Raw genomic sequence first — 18,820 nt, forward strand, 5'->3', positions numbered from 1 at the left:
TGCCGCTGGCTCTGGGCTCTTTTCCCCGAGCTCAGTACCAGCTGCGTTCCCAGCCGACAGCCTGATGTCTCTTCCCCTGAACCTCTGCCTTCCACCCCATCTCCCGAGCTGGGAAAGCTCCGGAGGGGTCTCTCCTCCGTCCTGCTGAGAACAGGCCACAGGGCTTGACAGGGGCTAGCCGGGCCCAGCCTAGAAGGGGCTGAGGTTGGTGTGGGCCTACGTTGGACAAGCGATGGGTGGCCTCTGGCTTCCTCACCACACAGGCCCCTGCTGTTCCCACTGTCCCTGGAGCCTGAGTGCCACCCTGGAGCAGCACAGCTGGGGGACAGAGGACACAGAGACTGCCATGTGTCTCACAGAGGCCGCAATGAACTCTGGCCACAGCCTGCGGAGACCCCCTGGGGCCAGAACATAAAGCCCTTGGGGCCACAAGGCAGGAAGCAGTAGGCACAAGAGGCCAAGGCCAGGGTCTGCCTGCCAGGAAGGACAAGCCCTCTAGGGGCAGGAGGGGGGACAGCAGGGTGGAGAGCTGTGGAGGGTGCTGAGCGGTGGACAGCAATAGCAGGAGTGGGCCAGACATGGGGCTGCGATGGCTAAGGTCCAAGGGCTTGGAGCCAGGTGGAGCATATGTGGGGGCCACTCAGGTGGACATTGTGAGAACCAGGGCCTGAAGCCAGGGGTGGAGCCAGCACAGGGCTGATGGAGTCACAGGGCGGAGGGAGAACGGGGACAACCCCGCACGAGTGGTGGAGGGAGAGAGGCGGCCTGCAGGCCCAACTTCCTACTGCCCCAGGGCCCCAGGCCTGCCCTGTGCTTGGCAGCCAGGGGCTGCGCCCACGTCACCTGGGCAGGACTGGCTCACCCTGGGACAGCTGGCGCACGTAGCCCTGGTTGCTGAGGATGTACTCGATGCCCTGCTGCGAGTTCATGACGGCACGCACGCAGCTGACGCAGGTGAGCTGCAGCAGGGCGTCCGAGATGCGAGCCACGCCACGGCCCGACAGCCGGGCCAGCGCCTCCAGCAGCAGGTCCAGGCCGCTCTGCTCCAGGAACTGCACCATCCAGCCGCCATCGCTGCTCTCCAGGCGCTTGCGCAGGCCTGAGTAGTTGACCACGGAGGGCATCTGGAGCAGCCGGATGCAGAGCTCAGGGTCGGCACTCTCCAGGTTGGCCTCCGTGGGGTCCGAGTCCTGCGGCCCCAGCTTCTCCTTCAGCGCTGCCCACTTGCGCTGTGCTCCCTCCTTCACCGACATCTTGCCAAACTGCAGGGTCCAAGAGGGATAGGGCCGTCAGCTCAGCCAGAGGGGAGGCCAGGGCCCAGCTGTCACCATGGCATGGGGATGCCACTTTCCGCTGCCTCAGTTTCCCCTCATGCTTCCAGCTCCAGCCCTGCGGAGCTGGGAAGGCCTCAGCGAGGGCTCCCCTGGGCCTGCACCGGCAGCGAGTCCCCCCGTTCCCACGAGGACCTGAGGCTCAGAGCAGGGTCAGAGGACCTGCCGTCCCTGCAGAACTTGGATCCTGATGGGCTGCAGTGGCCACGCTGGCTGGAACAGCACTGGGCAGTGGCATTGACACAACAAAGCGCCCTCTTCTTTCTGGGTGCTTCCCAGGCCGCCCACAGGTTTGGCAGCAGGGCTGGGAGGAGGGGCGGGTCACGGGGCTCCAGTTGCCCCCAGCGGGCAGCAGCCCCGCCAGGCCAGTCTCCCCGGGCCTGGCTGCCTCTGGTGGGTGGAGGGCGCACCAGTGAGGAGCGGACGCTGGGCACATGGGGTGCACCTGGTCAGGGGCGACACGCTGACTGCAGCCCAGACCTGTCCCCAAAGCAGAACCCCCTGCTCTCACCTCCACCCACCCATGGCCCTGCCTGGGTCCAGCTGGCTGTGATGCCGTCCCCACCGTAGTCCCCAGAGACGGGCCTCAAAGGTCAGGGGCATCCCAGGCCCTCATGCAACCATGTATGGCTGGATCTTATATTTAGCCCCTGAGAACCAGAGTGTGGTGCAGGGAGTGGGGGGCAGGGTTTGGTGGAACACGGCCCCAGGGCTTCAGACCCCTCCAAAGTCCCAGGCTCTCCCCGCACCCTCCACCTGAGCCCAGCTGTGCCCACTCCCATGGCAGGCATTTACCCTGGACAGGTTTGGGTGGGGAAAACAAGGCAGCCCCTGGGAGGCAGGGTCACATGCCCACGGCCCCACACCTGGTGACCCTGGAGTCTGCTAAATGTCCAGTGCAGCCTCGCATCAAGTACTCCCTCACCCAGGAAACTAGAGGGGAGACCCCAGGCCAGAAGGACCACCCAGGAGACCGTGGCCACACTGGAGGAGTAAGCCGAGGGAGGCTCTGGGTCTCAGTGCCTGCCCTCACCCTGGGGCCCTGCTGGGCTTTGCCCTGGTGAGCATCTTGGAGCACTCAGCCTGCCTAGTCCCTATCTCTTGCTTATCCACCTGCCCTGCAGGGCCCATGGGCCCCCTCTGGCAGGAACCTGGTGTGGACAAGAGGGCTGTCTTATGCATGTGGACCCAGCGCGGGCCATCAGCAGGCCTCCGCTCAGTCATTCTTACCAAAGCCTCAGTTTCCTCATCTGTGTCTTGGACATCGGCTGGCTGGAGCATCCTAGGGGGCTGTGGGTGTGGACACCCCTGGCCTACAGGCAGTGAGGGGGCCGTCTGGGTGGATACCAGCCCCCTCCCCCCCGCCTGGCCCTCAGGCTGTCCTCCCTCCGTCTGTCCACTTACCCAAATGCGCAAAACCTTGCGGCTGCCTCTGCCCACCCATTCCTGTCTCAGGCTTCTCATCACCGTAGACCCCTAAGCTGCAGGATCCCCTCTTCAGGTGGCCTCGGCCCTCGGCCCTCCGGGGCAGCCTCAGGTTCCCAGATCCCTCTGGGTGGCGAGGTGGCCAGGGCTGCAGAGCCAGGAGGAGCAAGACTGCCGGCCTCTGCACATCTCCCTCCACCCTGAGGAGGCTCCCAGAACTGACCCTCCCTTCCCACCCATCCTCTGCTCCATTGGCCAGAGCTGCCGTCCCCTTGGCACAGACTGGGTGGGGCAGAGTGTGAACCCTCCCAGGCCAGGCCTCTGACATCCAGGGTGCCTTCTCCAGCCAGTAGCCCCAGGGGCCCTTGGTGCAGGGGAACTTGATCTTTCAGAGATAGCAGTCACCTAGAACTGACCCACCAGGCTCCAGGCTGTCAGACCAAAGGTCAGGGTGCTCGGGATCCCCCCGGCCCTGGGCACCCACCATCCTCAGGACTACAGGCTCTCTCCCTATAGACCCCAACTGACAGGAGCCCTCAGGCTGTGGGGCAGCACCTGGGCAGGAGGTTGTGTCCTGGCCCCATGCCCTGTCCTGGGGCTGAGCTGCACGCTGCCCCACTTGGCCCTGTGTGGGGCAGCAGGTTGGGGCAGGGGTCTGCTGGGTGTGGGTCCGCTGGGACAGGGAACTCAGCCAGACACCCAGAGGCAAGGTGAGGGCACTCCTCCCTCTGACACTGGCCAAGCTGCCAAATCTCATGGGGGATGGGCCCATTCATAGGGTCAGGCCCTGACCAGGGATGTCCTCCTGGAAACATCCCAGCTCTGCAGGATGCAGCTGGGTACACAAAGGGACCATGGTGACTGATGGACAGAACTCCGACCCACGATTTGTAGCAACCAGCCCAAATGTCAAACAAAACCTGGCAGCAATTGGCCCCAACAGCTGGGACTTGATTAATGATTGACAGTTTCCATAATTTTTGCACCTGCTTCCAACTTAGAACCAACCAGAGGAAGGCAGACCCCTAAGCTGCAGGATCCCCTCTTCAGGTGGCCTCCACCAGCGCATCCCCGAGGCGTCCCTCTTTTCTACAGACAAATCTATAAAGCTCTCTCCCTCCCCTGCCTGCCTTCAGGTCCCTGCCAGGCACAAGAGGTGGCGGCTGACCCCCCACAGATGGTTCCAAATAAGCAGCCTTCACAGGCCCCCACGGGCTGCGCGTGGGCACCGGGGCAGGGGAATCCAGTTTACAGATGTCACGAGGCCATGTGGAACACTCGGGAAGCCTCCAGAGCTCCTCTTGGGCTTACCAGCCATGTTCCACGTTACCCTGGGCAAGTGACTCTGCCCCTCTGTTCTCCATCTGCAAAGTGGGACGCAGTGGGGTCCGCACAGAGGAACTGGGGTGGGGGCAAAGTGAGAGCTCGGGATTGCTCACGGATGTTGACACAGTCCGCACACACCTGGCCCTTCCCCTCCACCCCTACATGTCCTCAGGCTGAGAGTCAGGGTCCCAGATGGGCCTGGCACAAGCCAGAACCCAGGACTATCTTCAGCTCAGACTCCCCTGGGGTGGCAGCGTGGCCTCCCCCGGGGCATAGGAATCTGCATTCCCACAGCTTCCGCAGGGTCCCAGCTCTGCGGGCCTGAACACCTAGGCTCAGCCCCTTGGGACGCTGAAGGTCAGGGCACTGAGAAAGGTCCCCTCTGCCCCCAAAGTCCCCCTCCAGTCAGTGAAACCGCAGTGGGCAGAGCCTCAGGTGCAGTGCTTGAAGCCCTGGGGACTCCAGCTCCACACTGCTGGGGTCACTGTGGTTTTTTCTACCCACAAGGGTTTCCACTGGGATAGGCCAGGCACAGCACAGACTGTGGATGCCAAAGGCCTGGTCTCCCTCCCTGTGAGGGCCATCCCAGATTTGAGGGCCCACCCTGCCCTCTGGAGGAGAGGTCCAAGAGGCCCCTGGGCCACCTCCCGGGTATGACTCCTGTCTGCCTCCTCTGCCTAGGCCTGGCCAGTCCGGAATGGAGACGCCTGCCTGCCTCCCTCATGCCTGGCCACTGTGCTACTCACGGAAGCCAGGCGGCCACTGCCCCTGCCTGGTAGTCACCTGTCAGGCTGAGCTGGGGCATGCAGAGCAGGACCAATGCTGCCCCCAAGGTCAGACACCACTTACCCAGCCCCTGCTGAGTGGATGGAGAAACAGGCCAGAGAGGGGTGGCTGCCCAGGTGGGCACCAAGCTTTGCACAGTGGCCGGGAGGCCTGCATATTACCCTGGCCTCCAGCAGGCCACCGTGGGGATCTTGGCTGTCTGGGGGATCTGGTGAGCCCTTTAGCCTCTGGGCCTCAGCTCCCTCACCCATGCAGCAGGGAAAACTGCAGCCCCGGCCTCCAAGGAGTCAACCACAGGCTGCTGCATACGGCACAGGGCAGGGTCCCTGGGTCCCCAGCCCCACCAGGCCTGGAGATCCGTGACAAGTTCCGGTCAGCTCCCCATGAGCAGGCTGGCCCTTGAGCCTGGACACTGGGGAGGTGGGTGCTGCCATCTGTGGCCCATCCCTGCAAGGACTGCCAATCCAAGGGGCTCTGGGGACCTCAATGCAGGGGGTCACGTGAGGCCTGGGAGGGGGGCCTGGGGTGGGGTGGCAGGCCTGAGGGGGCCTGCTGGCACCAGCGTGGGGGCTGGCATGCTTCTGGGCCTGGACCCAGCAGAGGCATGGGGAGGGTGAAGGAGGGAGCCTGTCTTCCAGGGGTGGGCGGAGAACATGGCAGGAGCGGGATTCCGGAACTGCAGCAGGGGCTGCCACACTGTATTTTTAGCTCCTCCAAAAGCCCAAATTTTTCCACTGCCTGGCAACCCTCAGCTCTCCATAGCTGCTCGCGTTCCTGGCAGCTCCCTGGAGTTCAGGGGCAGCCCCCAGAGCTGAGTCTGTCCTGCTACGACCCCGACAACTTCCCTCTTAACCATAATCTGGGCTCCCTTGAGCCTGACCCAGCAAGTATAGCACCTTCCCATCAGGCTGCAGGCCCTTGGGGACAGGGCTGACTTGTGGGGTCACCTGCCTTGTGGGTTCAGCCCATGTGGGAGTCCTGTGCACAGCAGGTCTCAGGAAAGGGTGGAGGAGTGTCCACCACTGTCTGCATGTCCACGGCCGTGGATCATATAGGGCCGGAGGTGGCGGTGGCCAGGGAGCAGGCTGGGGCAGTAGGGCCCTGCGGAGCACTGAGGTGCGCAGCCCAGAAGAGGGGGTCCGAGGAGGGGGCGGGCAGAAGGCACTCCTGGCAGTGTTGAATCCAAAGCTAGAATCACAGGAGCAAGAAGCCCTGGGTAGGATTTCACCCACATGCCTGTGACGTGTCCCTGGGACAACTGCTGAATGCCAACAGAAACAGTAAACAGGAAATGCTTGCTGGGGCTCGGTGGGCGATGCCTGGCCTGGGCCCGGGCAGGAGGGTCTGGCACAGGGCTGCCTGTGCTGAGCACTGTGTCTGGGACTCTATTAAGGGGCTGGGGTGGTCTCAGAGTCCCCTCCTCCTGAGCTCAGCTCACTAAGCTCGCCTTAGGAGGACAGGAAGGGCGGAGGCCTCCACGCCAGGAAGCTGGGCTTCCATTTCCACCTGCTCTGACATAAAGCAGGGCTAGGGTGCCCTAGACTTGCACTGACACCAGAGGGGTCCCTCTGGGCCTCAGTCTCCCCAGCTGCACAGAGTAGGGCCACTGGGTGTTGGCTTAGGGCCTGGCCCCCTCCAACATTCTGGGAGTTTTGGTATAGAGTCTGGGGCCAGAGAGAGGCGTGGGGTAATGACAAAGACTGTGGCCACCAGTCAGGGACTCTTGGAGTCCAAGGTCCTCACCCTCAGCAGCGCCTTCTGTGCTGGGCCCCATCAGCAATGTGGAGTGCAGGGGCGTGGTTCTTGGGCTCAGATGAGGAAGCCAAGGGACTTGCCAGGCCCTGCAGGCGGCAGTGCTGGGATGACCTTGGGCTGATGTGCCGCAGGCCTGTCCACCTACAGGCGCTGAATGGGTGATGGGGCAGGCAGCCTGAAGGCCCCCGCCTCATCCCAGGATGCCTGCCGGGTCCTCTCCCAAGACTGGTCACTTGTCCCTCCCGGTCTCCCTGATGCTCCCCAGGGAGGGACGGCCGGCTTCAGGACTGGGGTTCTGACTGCTGAGTGCTCCTCTGCGCCTCGCAATGTCCGGTCCTGAGCCTGTGCTCCACAAGCCCCCACAGATGCCCCAGAACCAGGCCACCCCCCAGGAGCAGGGAGAACAAAGGCAGCCTGGGAGCGGGAGGGGCCCGGCCTACAGCCCCCAGCATGAGGGCAGCTGCCAGGGAAGGCACTCAGCTCCGATTCCAGGCGCAAAGGGGCCTACAGCTGGGCACAGGAGCCTTGGACGGCCCACTGGACTCCCGTTCCCGTCTTCCACATAGGAGCATGTCAGCCACTTCTGGACTGGAGCTGCAGCAAAGGGCTGTGCTCCCACTGCCCACACCCAAAGACCTGGCCAGCTCGACAACCAGGAGTCAGCTGGGACAGTGCTTTAGTCCCCCAGGCTCCTGCCCCTCCACAGCCAGCACCAGGGGACCTGTCGGAACTGACTGGGTGAGTGAGATCCTTGGCATGGGTGTGGCATGCCTGTTGGCATCCTGGGGAAGTGTCAGTGCCAGGACCTTCAGGAAAGCCAGCCAATTCTGTACTCAGTTTTCTCGTCTGTAAAATGGGCAGGGTGTTCTCCAGGGGCCTGTGGCTCCTGTCCTCAGCTGGCTCGGCCAGCACTGCCCGCAGTGCCCACCCCTCACCCCTCAGAGGCAACCTCCTGGGCCCCAGCAGCCCCTGCTCTCCTGCCTGGGCCCTTTGAGCTTGGGGTCCCCCAGGAATCTTGCTCTCAAGCCACTCACATCTGTGCACACAGGAGGCAGATAGGCGGGGACAGGCAGCGCCTGGGCCAGTGAAGAGCAGCCTGCCCCCTGCTGCTGGGCGCAGGCGGCAGTGCCAAGCTGTACTTGGAGCAGAACGGGGACAACAGGCACGTGGAAGGTGGGGGAGGCAGGCTGCACGCGGAGGCCACAGCCCAGGGCCAGGCACAGACGGGGAGACTGAGGCCATGAAGATGTTCTCATGCAGCCGGAGGCTGACTTCCAGGCCATGTCCAGCACTGGACAAGGACCAAGATCAAGCTCAACATGGAGAAGCCCCTGCTGCACATGCCAGACTGTCTGGGGGAAGCTGTCACCGGGCATGCCCAGCTAGGACACCTGCCAGCTCTCTGACCCACTGTGCTTGGGACCGGTCTCCACACTAGCTCTGATGTTGGGGCTCAGTGGCACCAACTGCGAAATGGAAAGCAGACCCTGCCTCCGGCTCCCCAAGTGTCTTCTGGCTGCCTTCCGTCCATCAAGGGCTCCCTGTTGGGCCCTGGTCAGATCGGCCTCCTGGCAGCCCAGGCCACACACCCTGCCTGGGGAGATGTCTGCCTCCACTGTGAGGCTGGCCAGGGCACCTCCCCAGGGGAGGGGGGCAGCTCTCCAGGCCACCGTCCCCTCCCTTCTCGTGCTGGACCTGGAGTACTCAGAGCAGCTCCGGCTCAGGGAAGGGGCAGTGGAGAGAGCTGTGGTCACGTGCTGGCAGGAGGCCTGCTGCTCAGGATACCTGCCCCAGGACTCTGCAGAGGCCTCTATTACTGGCCAGGGCCCAGCCTGGCCTCCTGGGTGCCAGCACACCAGGGGAGCAAGAAGAAGGGCATAGAGGCTGGCAGAGCCCTGCCTGGCTGTCCACTCCAGACTCTCCCAGTCCCATTCTACCCGCTCTGCTATCCTGCCCACCCCTGCTTCCTGTAGCAGGGTGCAGCTGGGAGAAGCCACAGGGGTTGGGAAGATAGAACAGGAAAGAGGCCATGGCCATTCTGTCCTCAGATAGTGCTGGAGAGGGGCCTTGGCTTCAGTCTTCCCACCAGACCATGACCCCAATGCCTGATAAAGCAGGAGCTCCAGGGCCTGGGGCAGCTGGCACAAGGGCAGATGCCCACAGGGCTTTGTAAGTGTCTCCTGCCAGAAAGGATGCCCCCAAGTCTGTAACCCAGTGGTTCCGCCTCAGTGTTCTCACCCGTGAAATGGGCAGCATTTGAAGTACTTGCACCTCATGGGATAGGCACGAGGGCCAGATGGAGCAGTGGGAATACGGCCTGCCGGTCCACTTCCCTCCACTCTCTCAGCTCACAGACACCGCTCAGGAACCATGAGTGGTCAGAAGACAGGCCAGGCTTGGGCCAGCTCTTCAGGGCTGAGGCAGAGGGGAGACCTGGGCAGCACCCAGCCCTGTTCTTTACTTAATCACTTGAGAAAGGGGCTGTAAGAAAGTTCTTGCAACAGCCCCCGTGGGGGACAGGCCAAGTTGCCCCTGCTTTCCTTGCCTGGCTCATGCACAGCTGGTGGTCAGCTGGAGGTCGCAGGTGCTGGGCAGACGAAGCTGTGAGCGGGTTGGGACTCAGGCTGTCTGAGTACCTGGGGGAAGGAGTCTCCTCACTAAAGTGAGCTGGCAGGGTAGAGGCCTCTAGCAGGAGGCCACATGTTTTGGGCCTGCTTTCACACCAACAGTGACTGGCACTCACCCCGGATACCTCCTTGTCCTTGACACTGGGTATTCCTGAGGGACAGCCCCTCAGAGACTAGCTGTGCTGGCCTCTGCCACCCAGCTCTCCTGGCCTTGTCCACAGAAGTGGGCATGCCCTCCTCAATGCACTGTGTCCACTGGGCCATGTCCACTGTGTCCACTGGGTCCACCTGTTCGACTCCTGCTGTATGCAAGACCAAAGCAGGGGAGGGGTCAGGCAGCAGAGTCAGGCCCTATCCCTCCCACCATGGGGTCCTTGACAAGGCACTTCAAAAAGCTGGGGCTTGAGCCTGCTTCAGACAGCACCCACTGCCCACCCAGGGCTGGTGAGCTCCACCTTGCCCAAGCTGCAGAGGATCCCATGTCCTCCTGTGGCCTTCACGACCCTGAAACTTTCCCAACCTGGAAACAACTGCACTTGATGGCAGGCGGAGTCTACTTCAGGTAGGAGGCTCAGTCCCAGAGCACACAGCCTGTGCAATTAGCTGACAGGCGTCAGCACCCCCACAAAGTGGGGGGGTGACGAGGGTTAACTCTTTGCCCTACCAGTTACCAGGTCCTGGAGAGCAGAGCCCTCCACAGCAGCCTGCTGGGCCGGTTCACGGAGGGAGGGCAGCCCCTCCTGCCCCTCAGTCCTCCTGGAGACTCGCCCTTTGCTTGCCAGGGGGCCTCTGATGGTCTGGAGCTCCAGATCTAGGGGAGGCTGGGAGGCAGACCAGGCAATGGTGTCTGCAGCTCTGGGGGCCAAACTGACTTTTTTAACAGAAAGTTGCTGATGACCTGAGGGGACAAGGGCAGGGTGAAGCCTCAGACTCCATCCCTGCCACCAAAGGCCACAGTGTTCACTTCCTGAAGGCCCTGCCCTGGGCAGCTCCCTGAGCGAGGTTTGCAGGGCAGCAGGGAGGACATCTGTGCCTCAGCTACCGATCCCACTCTTCAGTGTAGATGGGAACTGAGACCCAGAGAGGCAGGGTCCCACCCATGGCATTGCCAGAGCCAGGGACAAGGATGGCAGAAGGGAACTTCCCCACTCCAGCCTGGGTGCAGGCACCCGTGCCACTCCGACTCTGGGTTTGACCAGCTGGGGTGTGGTGCTGCCACTGCGCAGCCTGGAGTCCTGGGTGGCTGGAGGATCAGAAAGACCTGGCTGTGGGACTGTGCTCCCCAGGGTCAGCTGTGGGCTGGGTTGGGGCAGTGCACAGGCCTCACTCCCAAAGTCATGGTCACTCCTGGGGTCCCTGCCTAGGAAGAGGAGCATAAAAACACTCCCACCCCCAACAATCTCAACTGTGAAGCGGCACACTCCCCAAGGCCAGGCCCTGGTGTGCTCGGGCCGGGCAGCACCCACCAGCGCAAGCACCGGCAGCTAGAAACCTAGCAGTCAGGGCGCGGCCGCGGACCCGCCCACGCCTGGGGTGCCACCGGGGCAGGGGACCGGAGTTAAAGTTTATTCTCTCAACTGTGGCTGATTCACGGTCAGGATGTGGCAGCCGCGAGGCGGGAACTGCTTGCCCCAGGGAGGCCCAGCGGATCGTGGCCCGCCACCCGCCGGTGGTTTGCGCTCTGGCCGCACTTCTGCGCCGGCCGCAGACCAGGGCGGGGCGCGCGGAAGAGCGAGGCCAGGGGCGCCAAGTCCCCACCCCGGGAACTGGTCCCCCGCCGCCCCGCGGGCCCGCGCCATCACTCGGGGCGCACCCGCCGGGGCTCGGAGTCCCCTTCCAAGCGTGCAGCGCCCCCGCCTCCTCCCGGACTCAGTTTACCCTGGGGTCCTGGCCGGCCCGGGGGCTGCGGACTTACCGGGTGGGGGGGCGCCGGCGGGGCGGTGGCGCGGCCAGCGCTGGGTCCCGGCGGGTCGGGGGCCGCGGGCAGTCGGCCCCACTGCGGAGCTCCGCACAGTCAGACCCGGCTAGCGAGGGCTCGGGCGGGGCCCGACGGAGGAAAGGGAGGCGCCGCCCCGCCCGCCAGCGGCCACGTGGGGGGCGGGCTGGGGTGGGGTCGCCGGGGAGGCCCCGCCCGCTGCGACCGAGGAGGGAGCTTGCAGGGGTCTCCCCGCGCGCCCAAGAGAACGCCCTAGTGGGGCCGCTTTTCCACCCTGCCAGCCTAGCCTGGGTGGGCGCAGACCCGGGTAGGAGACCGCGGGAATTCGTCCCTCCAGTCGGAGCTCACTGTCAGCTGCCTGCCCCTTCCCCCGCGACTCCCCCGCCCTCCTAGGATCCTCAAGGTCCACTCCCACGGATAGCCCTAACTCTGGCGAGCCCACCCCACGGAGGCAGAGGGACGGGATTCCTTGGCGCTCTCCCTCTGGGTAAAGGAGAGCCTTGTCAAACCTGCGTCCAGAGGTAGCTCCCCTCTGGGAATGGACAGCATACCCCCCCCCCCCAGTTCTGTGAGAACCTCCTCGGGTACTCCAGGTGACCTCAGACTGGGCTGTGACTCTGCTGAGCCTCAGTTTTCCCAGCTGTAAAGTGGTACCTCCACAGTAGCATGAGGGTGGATGGGGACCGTGGTTGAAGGTTACCCCTCACCTGGCCTTGACTCTCCACTGTGAGCCGACTGCGCAGCCCAGGGGCAGAGAAGGCTCTTCAGACTTGGGTCCAGCTGGCTTCCCAACCTTGCAGCCGATGGCATGCCCTCTGGGTGCTCCCCATACTCCCCCATCCTTCCTGGTCTCTGAATGTCTACTCCTGGAGCAGATTCACTCCCCGTCCCAGCAGCCTCAGCCCTGAAAATCTCCCTGGCTCAGCCCCAGTACAGAAGCAGCCTGTCTGCCAGCCACTGCCCAAGGAGAGCCCTGAGTGCCCCGTGAGCCCAGGGGAGCCACCAGGGCCAGCACTGACTGGCTCATCTCTGTGCAGGGACTCAGCCATTCTTGGAATGCATGAGTCCTTGCGGAGGCCTTAGCTTCTGCCCACCACCCCCCAGCTAGAGTTCTGGCCTCCATGTCTCCTGGGCCCCAGCAGTGTCCTGGTGTGGTCCCACCTGGGGGCAGGGAGGCTAGGACCTCGGCGGTGGCCTGGCCTTGGACCAGCGGGGGGAGGGGCAGGCTAGTTGACTCATGTCCAGTGCTGGCGCCAGGCTGCAGTGCTCTGTCAGTGGGTGTGTTTGTTGACCCGGAGGAGGAATGTGGCCTTTAGCCACAGTCCAGGCGTAGGAGAGAAACTGGCCACCTTTCCAGGATCTTCTGTAGCAGGCTCAGTGTGAGGACCCTACCCTGGTGGGGAAGGATTGGGCCCACTTCCCCAGGGCAGCTCTGCCAAGGGCTTGCTTCCCTGATCCTGCCTGCGGGTGGCTAGGCCCAGGGACCCAGGGTTGGGCCAGGCCCCCCTAGGCCAGAGCAGGGTGAAGAAGGCAGGGTGAGTTGGGGTCAACAGGGGAGACTGAGGAAGTTCCTAGGGTTGGCTGAGCAGGAAGTCCCTGTGTGGTATCTGTATATTGTGAGTAGTGGGCAGCTGGGGTCAGGGGTCAGAGACCTTGGCAGAGTGTGGGTAAGGACTGTGGAACCAGAGGATCCTTTTTCTTGGACTTTGGGCCTGGACTGACATGTCCAGGGCTGTGGAGTCAGCTTCTGGGGCTCTACCTACCTTGATCACTGATTTTCTGAGACATTCAAGGGCCTTCCCATTTCTTCCAGTGGCTCAACTGTAACCTCTGCACCTTGGGTACCTCCCAGCCCCATCCTGAGCTGCTCCCTATCCCTGAGGTTGACACGAGGACCAGTGTGGACTCAGAAGTTTTACCCGGGTGAGGTAGTGCACGCCTATAATCCCAGCTACTTGGGAGGCTGAGGCAGGAGGATTCCAAGTTTGAGGCCTGTGTACCCTAACAAGACCCTGTATCGAAATAAAAACAATTCAAAAAAGGGCTGGGGCTATAACTTGGTGTCAGAGCACGCTGGGTCCAATCCCCAGGAAAGAGAGAGAGAGAGAGAGAGGGGAGGAGGAGGGAGGGAGACATTTGCTCCTGCAGCCACTGCCCAGCATATTGGGCTCCACCTGACTTCAGGAAGTTCCTTCTGAAAGCCATGTCTATGAGCAGCTCCCCCACCTGGGGCCTGGTGCCGTCCTCAGAGCTGGAAGTATACACATGCCTGCCCACAGCTCTGGACATCAGATCCCAAAGATGTGCGGGTAGACACAGCCCAACACCCAGGAGCTGCCCATACCCCAGCAAGGCCACATGCCTGCCCACGCAGAGGACATGGGGGTGGTCCTGCCACTGCGCCTGCAGGCAGCTTCCCCCGCCTCTTGCTGGGAAGCAGAATCTGAGACAGGGACGAGGGGGAGAGGCCCGAGGGCTGCAGATTGAGCCACCAGAAAGAGGCAGGCAGGCGTGGGCACTCCCCGAGAGGAACCTTCCTCCCGAGTGCCACCTGTGCAAAGCTGGAAGACCCGAGTGCTGCAGGTGGCTGTCCACAGGCCAGAGCGCCACCGGGACCACTCGGACCCCAGCAACAGCCTGGCGGGGGTTTCGTTTCCTTTGTCAGCTTGGCTCCCTGATGCTTTCCTCAGTCTTCCTTTTCAAATCTCTCGTTCTGCCTGGCGCCGGTGCCCTGAGATGACCTCTGGTTTGGTACACAACGAGGTCACTAAAAACACCTCCACCCACCCCTCATCACCCAAGCCCACCTCCCCATCTACTTGTCCCCCATCCACCCACGGCACCTTGGTGGCCTGCTGGCATGGACAGGACCAGAGAGGTGACTGCAGGCTCTGCCTGGGCTTCCCTGCACCTCCCCTCCCCTCTGCACCCCACCTCCCTCTGCATCCCACCTCCCTCTGCATCCTGCCCAGGGGCTCAGCAGCCAAGGCAGCTTCTCAGTACCTCCCCCTTTCTCCTGTACTCCATTGACCCACAGAGCAGCTGAGTGTCCGGCTGCAGGAGGCTGATCTCAGGTGGACCTTGCTCAGGGTCATCCATGGTCTGGGGAAGGGGAGGCAGAAGCTGGACCACGCAGCTGCTCTTAGAAGGAACAGTCAGTCCCTTAGCTGTCAGTCAAGGCTCGGCTCAGTCAGGAGCCTCTGTACTCCTCGTTTGAATGTCACCCACACAGAGAGCAGCATCTCATACCTGCAAGTTCTGTATTTGTGAATTTGCCTACCTAATTTATCTGTAACCCTAAGATCAAGTACCTGAGTTTTGCCATCATCCGTGGAGGCTAGAGCCCCCGCTGCGCAGGTGCTCCTGGGGCCCAGCCAGGCCGCTCTCTGCTCTGCCCTGCACTCACCCTGTATGAAGGGCCCTCTCTTGGTCTAGTTAGTGCCTTTAAAAACAAACAAACATATATATATATATATATATACATATATGTATATATGTATATGTATATATGTATATATCTGTGCTTTTTCTTGGTGACTTTGCTTTTCAAGTGGCCCCAGGCACAGTGCGGAGGTGCTGCCTGGCGTTCCCAAGCACAGACAGGCTGTGCTGTGACTCATGGAGAACACGCGTGTGCTGGGCTAGGTCGGGGCATGAGCTCGGTTTTTATGGTGATGACACACATGTGCGTTAGGCGTCTGCAGCTGGGACACATAAAACAAGGGGACTGTGCTTGATTGGAGGAGGAACCTCATAATCAGAGGCTCCCAGAAGCCTACCCTGGGAGCAATGGCTCCATCGGTGCCGAGTCAGGGACTCTAGGGACCACAACTGCAGTGAGGACGAGAGTCGCTGGGCATGTGTTTATTGATGGGCAACTGAGTCTGGGCGCACAGCACAGGAGTTTTCCCTCCTTGTGCACCCGTGGCACTGCCCCAGACGGAGCCATGGCACGCTGCCGGGTGTTTTCCTCACTGTTGGCACCCCAGGGCCACTTCTCCTCTCCCCTGTGCACCGCCCGGCCCCTTCCTGGCTGTGGAAGCGTGCCTGTGGCTGGCCTCTGCTCCATGCGGGGCCGAGAGCCATCCTGCTGCGCTGCGTGCAGCTCATCCTTTCCCATGGCTGCTGCTGCCCATGGAGCACACTGGACTGCTGCTGGCCGTGTGGGCGGGTGCAGTCCAGCCGTAGGGCCTGTGCATCTGGATGTGTCCCGCAGGGAGACTCTGGTTCTCCCTCTGAAACAACCAACAGGGCTCCAGGGCTGGGCAGGGCCAGGTGTGGCCACCATCTCCTAGCTGCTTCCCCACGTTAGGCCCATGGCTCCTAGGTCTGCAGGCTGGACAGGCAGCAAGGCCTCCCTGCTGAGGAGGTGCAAAGAGAGCAGGGAGCTGGCAGAGCTGGCGGTGTCCCAAGCTCCGGGCCCTCTGTCCAAGGCAGTTAGTGATTGGCCAGGGAGGCAGCCTGCTGACCCCAACCCACCTCTCATGACCCCTGGGTGCCCCTCCCTTTCTGTGGTGGCTTCAGTTGGCTCCTTGAGAGTCTCGGTTCTGCATTGATGGCTTGGTGGGAAGGGGTGAGGATCTGCTTGGCTATGACTGTCCAGGCCAGTCCCTGTCATCTTTTGCCCTAAGGGCTTCCGCCAGTGAGGAGTGGGGAGCTGCTGTGCCCGCACCCTGTGCTGGGAATTGGGGGTGGCGCTCGGGTGCATAAGTGGAATGTGTGCTCCTTGGGGACATTGAGCAGAGAGAGGTGCCTGAGTCCCCCAGCCCCAAGGCCTGGTTTCTGCAGGAATGTAGACCTGCTCCTAACCGCCCTGCCAGGTGACTCAGCAGGGTCAGCTGGGAAGCAGGAGCAGAGAGGCTTGGGCAGGACAACCGCAGGGCATTTGGGCTGAGGCACTGGAACCTGCCTGGGGTCCCCCGCGAGGGGTGGAGGACCCGGTTTCATTGCTGGTGATCTTGGCCCCTGGACTGTTTTGTCGACACAGCCAAGGCCAGGCACCAGGCCTCGGAGGGTTCTGGGGAGGCGGTTGCAGTGCTGACGGGGAATGGACGCTCCTGCATCTGCTGCTCGCGGCTGTCAGCGGGCTCCTGACTGCCCGGCAGGTCCTGGCCTTTCCTGCGGCACCCCCCATCCCAGGTTTCCCCACTCCAGCTCTCCTCAGCCCCCCTCAGTGCCCCTTCCCACAGGCCACCCTGGTCTGCTGGTCCCCCTCCCTGCCTGGCCCTCTCTGCCCGGCCACGCCCAGGCACCCTGAGAAGCCAGGGCCTGGGTTTCCAGCCTCAGTCTGTTAAGGCGACGCTTTCCACGCCACCCTTCCAACACTGGCCCTGGCGTCTATTTTACCATCTTACTGTTCTGCTGTGAATCCAGTAAGTTCCGAGAGAGACTTTCAGCGTGGCTCCTCTTCCGTTTCCAGTGTGTTCATGAGGGTAAGGTATGTGATTTGCGTCATTAACACTTCAGACAGTGGAATTAATGGAACGAACCTTTAAATATGACGATTCTCAAGTTCTTTCAAGAAGAACTTTGTATTACCTACAAAGAGGGCTAAATTAGTTTATTCTTTTTACTTAAAATCACGAAATCTATTACTCGGTTACCTGTAACTGAGCTGGACCAGGAGCGCTGATACCGAGGAGAACACCCTGAAGTCTGCTCTCAGCCCATGAGGCGGGCCCCGCGACCCCGCCCTGTGGAGCATCCTGGGACCCATGGGCAGCAGGGGCCCTCCTGGCCCAGCCCTGAGTGCCATTCCAACTGGGCTGTGGGACACCGAACCACTCATGGACACACTGTGTTTCTCTAGCATTGAGAAGGCGTCAATGATCTGGGCACCTGCCAGTGTGCGCGGTGACCTCAGTTCAGGCAGGACGAGTTAATCCCGGGCTCAGCTGTCTTTCTCTCCACATCCGCACTAGACTGTCCAGGAGGGAAGCGGGAGTTCTGTGATGGCTACCCATGTCCTGGGCTGGGGGCTGGTCAATCTGCCACCTAGGCCATCCCTTAGGATCTAGGTGGTTGCACAATGGGCGCCTGAATTAGGTTGAGTAACACCTGCTTCTTACAGTTCTTACGCAACCTCAGCTTTACTGCTAGATTGGGGGTAGATAAGACCGCCCTCCTCCAGCTTGCTCCCGGCCCCATGGACCCTCCTCCTTTAACGGCTGAGTCCTGATCTGCACTCTTCCCTTACCTGGATAGGCAGGCCCTGTAGCCCTCAAGGACACCCTGAGACTCCAGGGGTTGCTGCCCATCAGCTGGTGGGCCTCACTTGGTCCGGGTAACCCAGCTCAGGTCCCCAGGCCCCAAAGCCCCCTGCTCACCTCGGGTGACCCAGCTCAGGCCCCACAGCCCCCTGCTGACCCCCGGTGACCCAGCTCAGGCTCCTAGGCCCCACAGCCCCCTGCTGACCCCTGGTGACCCAGCTCGGGCCCCCAGCTGCCCTGTTCACCCAGCAGGGTGAGCCCTGCTTTGTGCTCAGCCACCTGTGCTCCTTCACCTTCGCGGAAGGCCCTTGCACCTGCGCTCTCAGGGGAGGCCGTGTGCAGAGGCGAGGCAGGAGGTGGAGGGTCTCCTCATGCAGCAGCCTGTGTGGCTCTCTCCCCTCCCACCCCAGGCCCAGCTCCATGCCCTGCATGGTGCCATCCCACCCTGGTGTCCAGGGCTGGGGCCCCTCTCCTCAGACCCTGCACACGTGTGGCTCTCCGCATTCGCTCCATGTCCTCTGCAGCCCCCCAGCTGGCATTCACCTCCTCTCATCCAGCGCCGCCCCAGCCTTGGCTACATTTGCAAAATGGAATGCCAGTCAGGCCCGAGAGGGGCCTGGCCAGCCTGCCGGGATGCTCTTGGTCAGTAACTGGCCATGGGCATCTGTGCACTGTTGGTGGCTGGGGATTCCCATGCATAGCCCGTGGGTTTGACGAGGGGGTCTGAGCCAAACTGAGCCTCTACAGTGAGTCCTCCCTGCACGCCCCCACCAGCTCTGAGCCCAGATGGGATACAGCATCCCCACACATCCCACGTGGAGTGTCTGGGAGGTGAGGGAGAAGGCTGCCAGGCTTCCTGTGGCTGGCTGTCTCCGGAACATTCTTTATTTCTTTTTGCACATTTTATGTCGTCTTTATCTGCAGGACACAGAGGCATCTGTCCGCCCATGTTACAGTGGGGTGTGGAGAGGACCCTTTGGTCTGCAGGGGCAGGAACGCTTATCCCCAGGGCTCTTTCCTCCTGCACCCCTGTCCCCGCCCAGCTCCAGGGCCTGCCTGGAGCGGATGGTGGCTGAGAGTGACTCAGTGGCTGCTGGGTGTCCTTGGCCTGCCTGGAGTTTCCAGTGGGGGTTTGTGGGTGGCCTGCCACGTGGGGGGCCCACGGGGCGAACTCTTTGAGCGGTGACCCTGCTTCACTGACTCTAGCTTCTCTTCCCCTGGCTGGTGTCGGTCCAGCCCCACCCACCTCCCTGAGTGTCCAGGGCTCCAGCCAGGGCTCCCATGGCCCTGCAGGCGGAGCCTGGCCTTCCTGGGGCCGCTTGTGTGGCTGCCTCCCTGTGAGGCTCTGACTGGGGCCTGACTCATCCCCTCTCCCTGGAGCTGCAGCTGGAGTTCGGGAGAGCTGGCCGTGGGGGCTGGGGAGGG

The 18,820-nt window shown here is 62.4% G+C and overlaps 1 protein-coding gene across 4 annotated transcripts in view; it reads right to left on the minus strand.

Moving 5' to 3' along the window:
- Nucleotides 1-11,289, minus strand: part of Inf2 (inverted formin 2) — a 25,892-nt gene extending 14,603 nt beyond the window's left edge. For 2 of the 4 annotated variants that reach the window (XM_071607470.1, XM_071607469.1), the window contains exon 1: nt 863-1,262. In XM_071607470.1, the coding sequence (XP_071463571.1) occupies nt 863-1,253 (391 nt within the window). In that variant the 5' untranslated portion in view covers nt 1,254-1,262. Of the gene's footprint in view, nt 1-862; nt 1,263-2,735; nt 2,872-11,165 lie in introns of those variants that run through there. The other 2 variants (XM_027946641.2, XM_071607471.1) reach the window with 2 other exon arrangements.
- Nucleotides 11,290-18,820: the final 7,531 nt, after the last annotated feature.

The sequence above is a fragment of the Marmota flaviventris genome, chromosome 2 (assembly GCF_047511675.1).
Source record: "Marmota flaviventris isolate mMarFla1 chromosome 2, mMarFla1.hap1, whole genome shotgun sequence".
NCBI classification, from domain to species: Eukaryota; Metazoa; Chordata; class Mammalia; order Rodentia; family Sciuridae; genus Marmota; species Marmota flaviventris.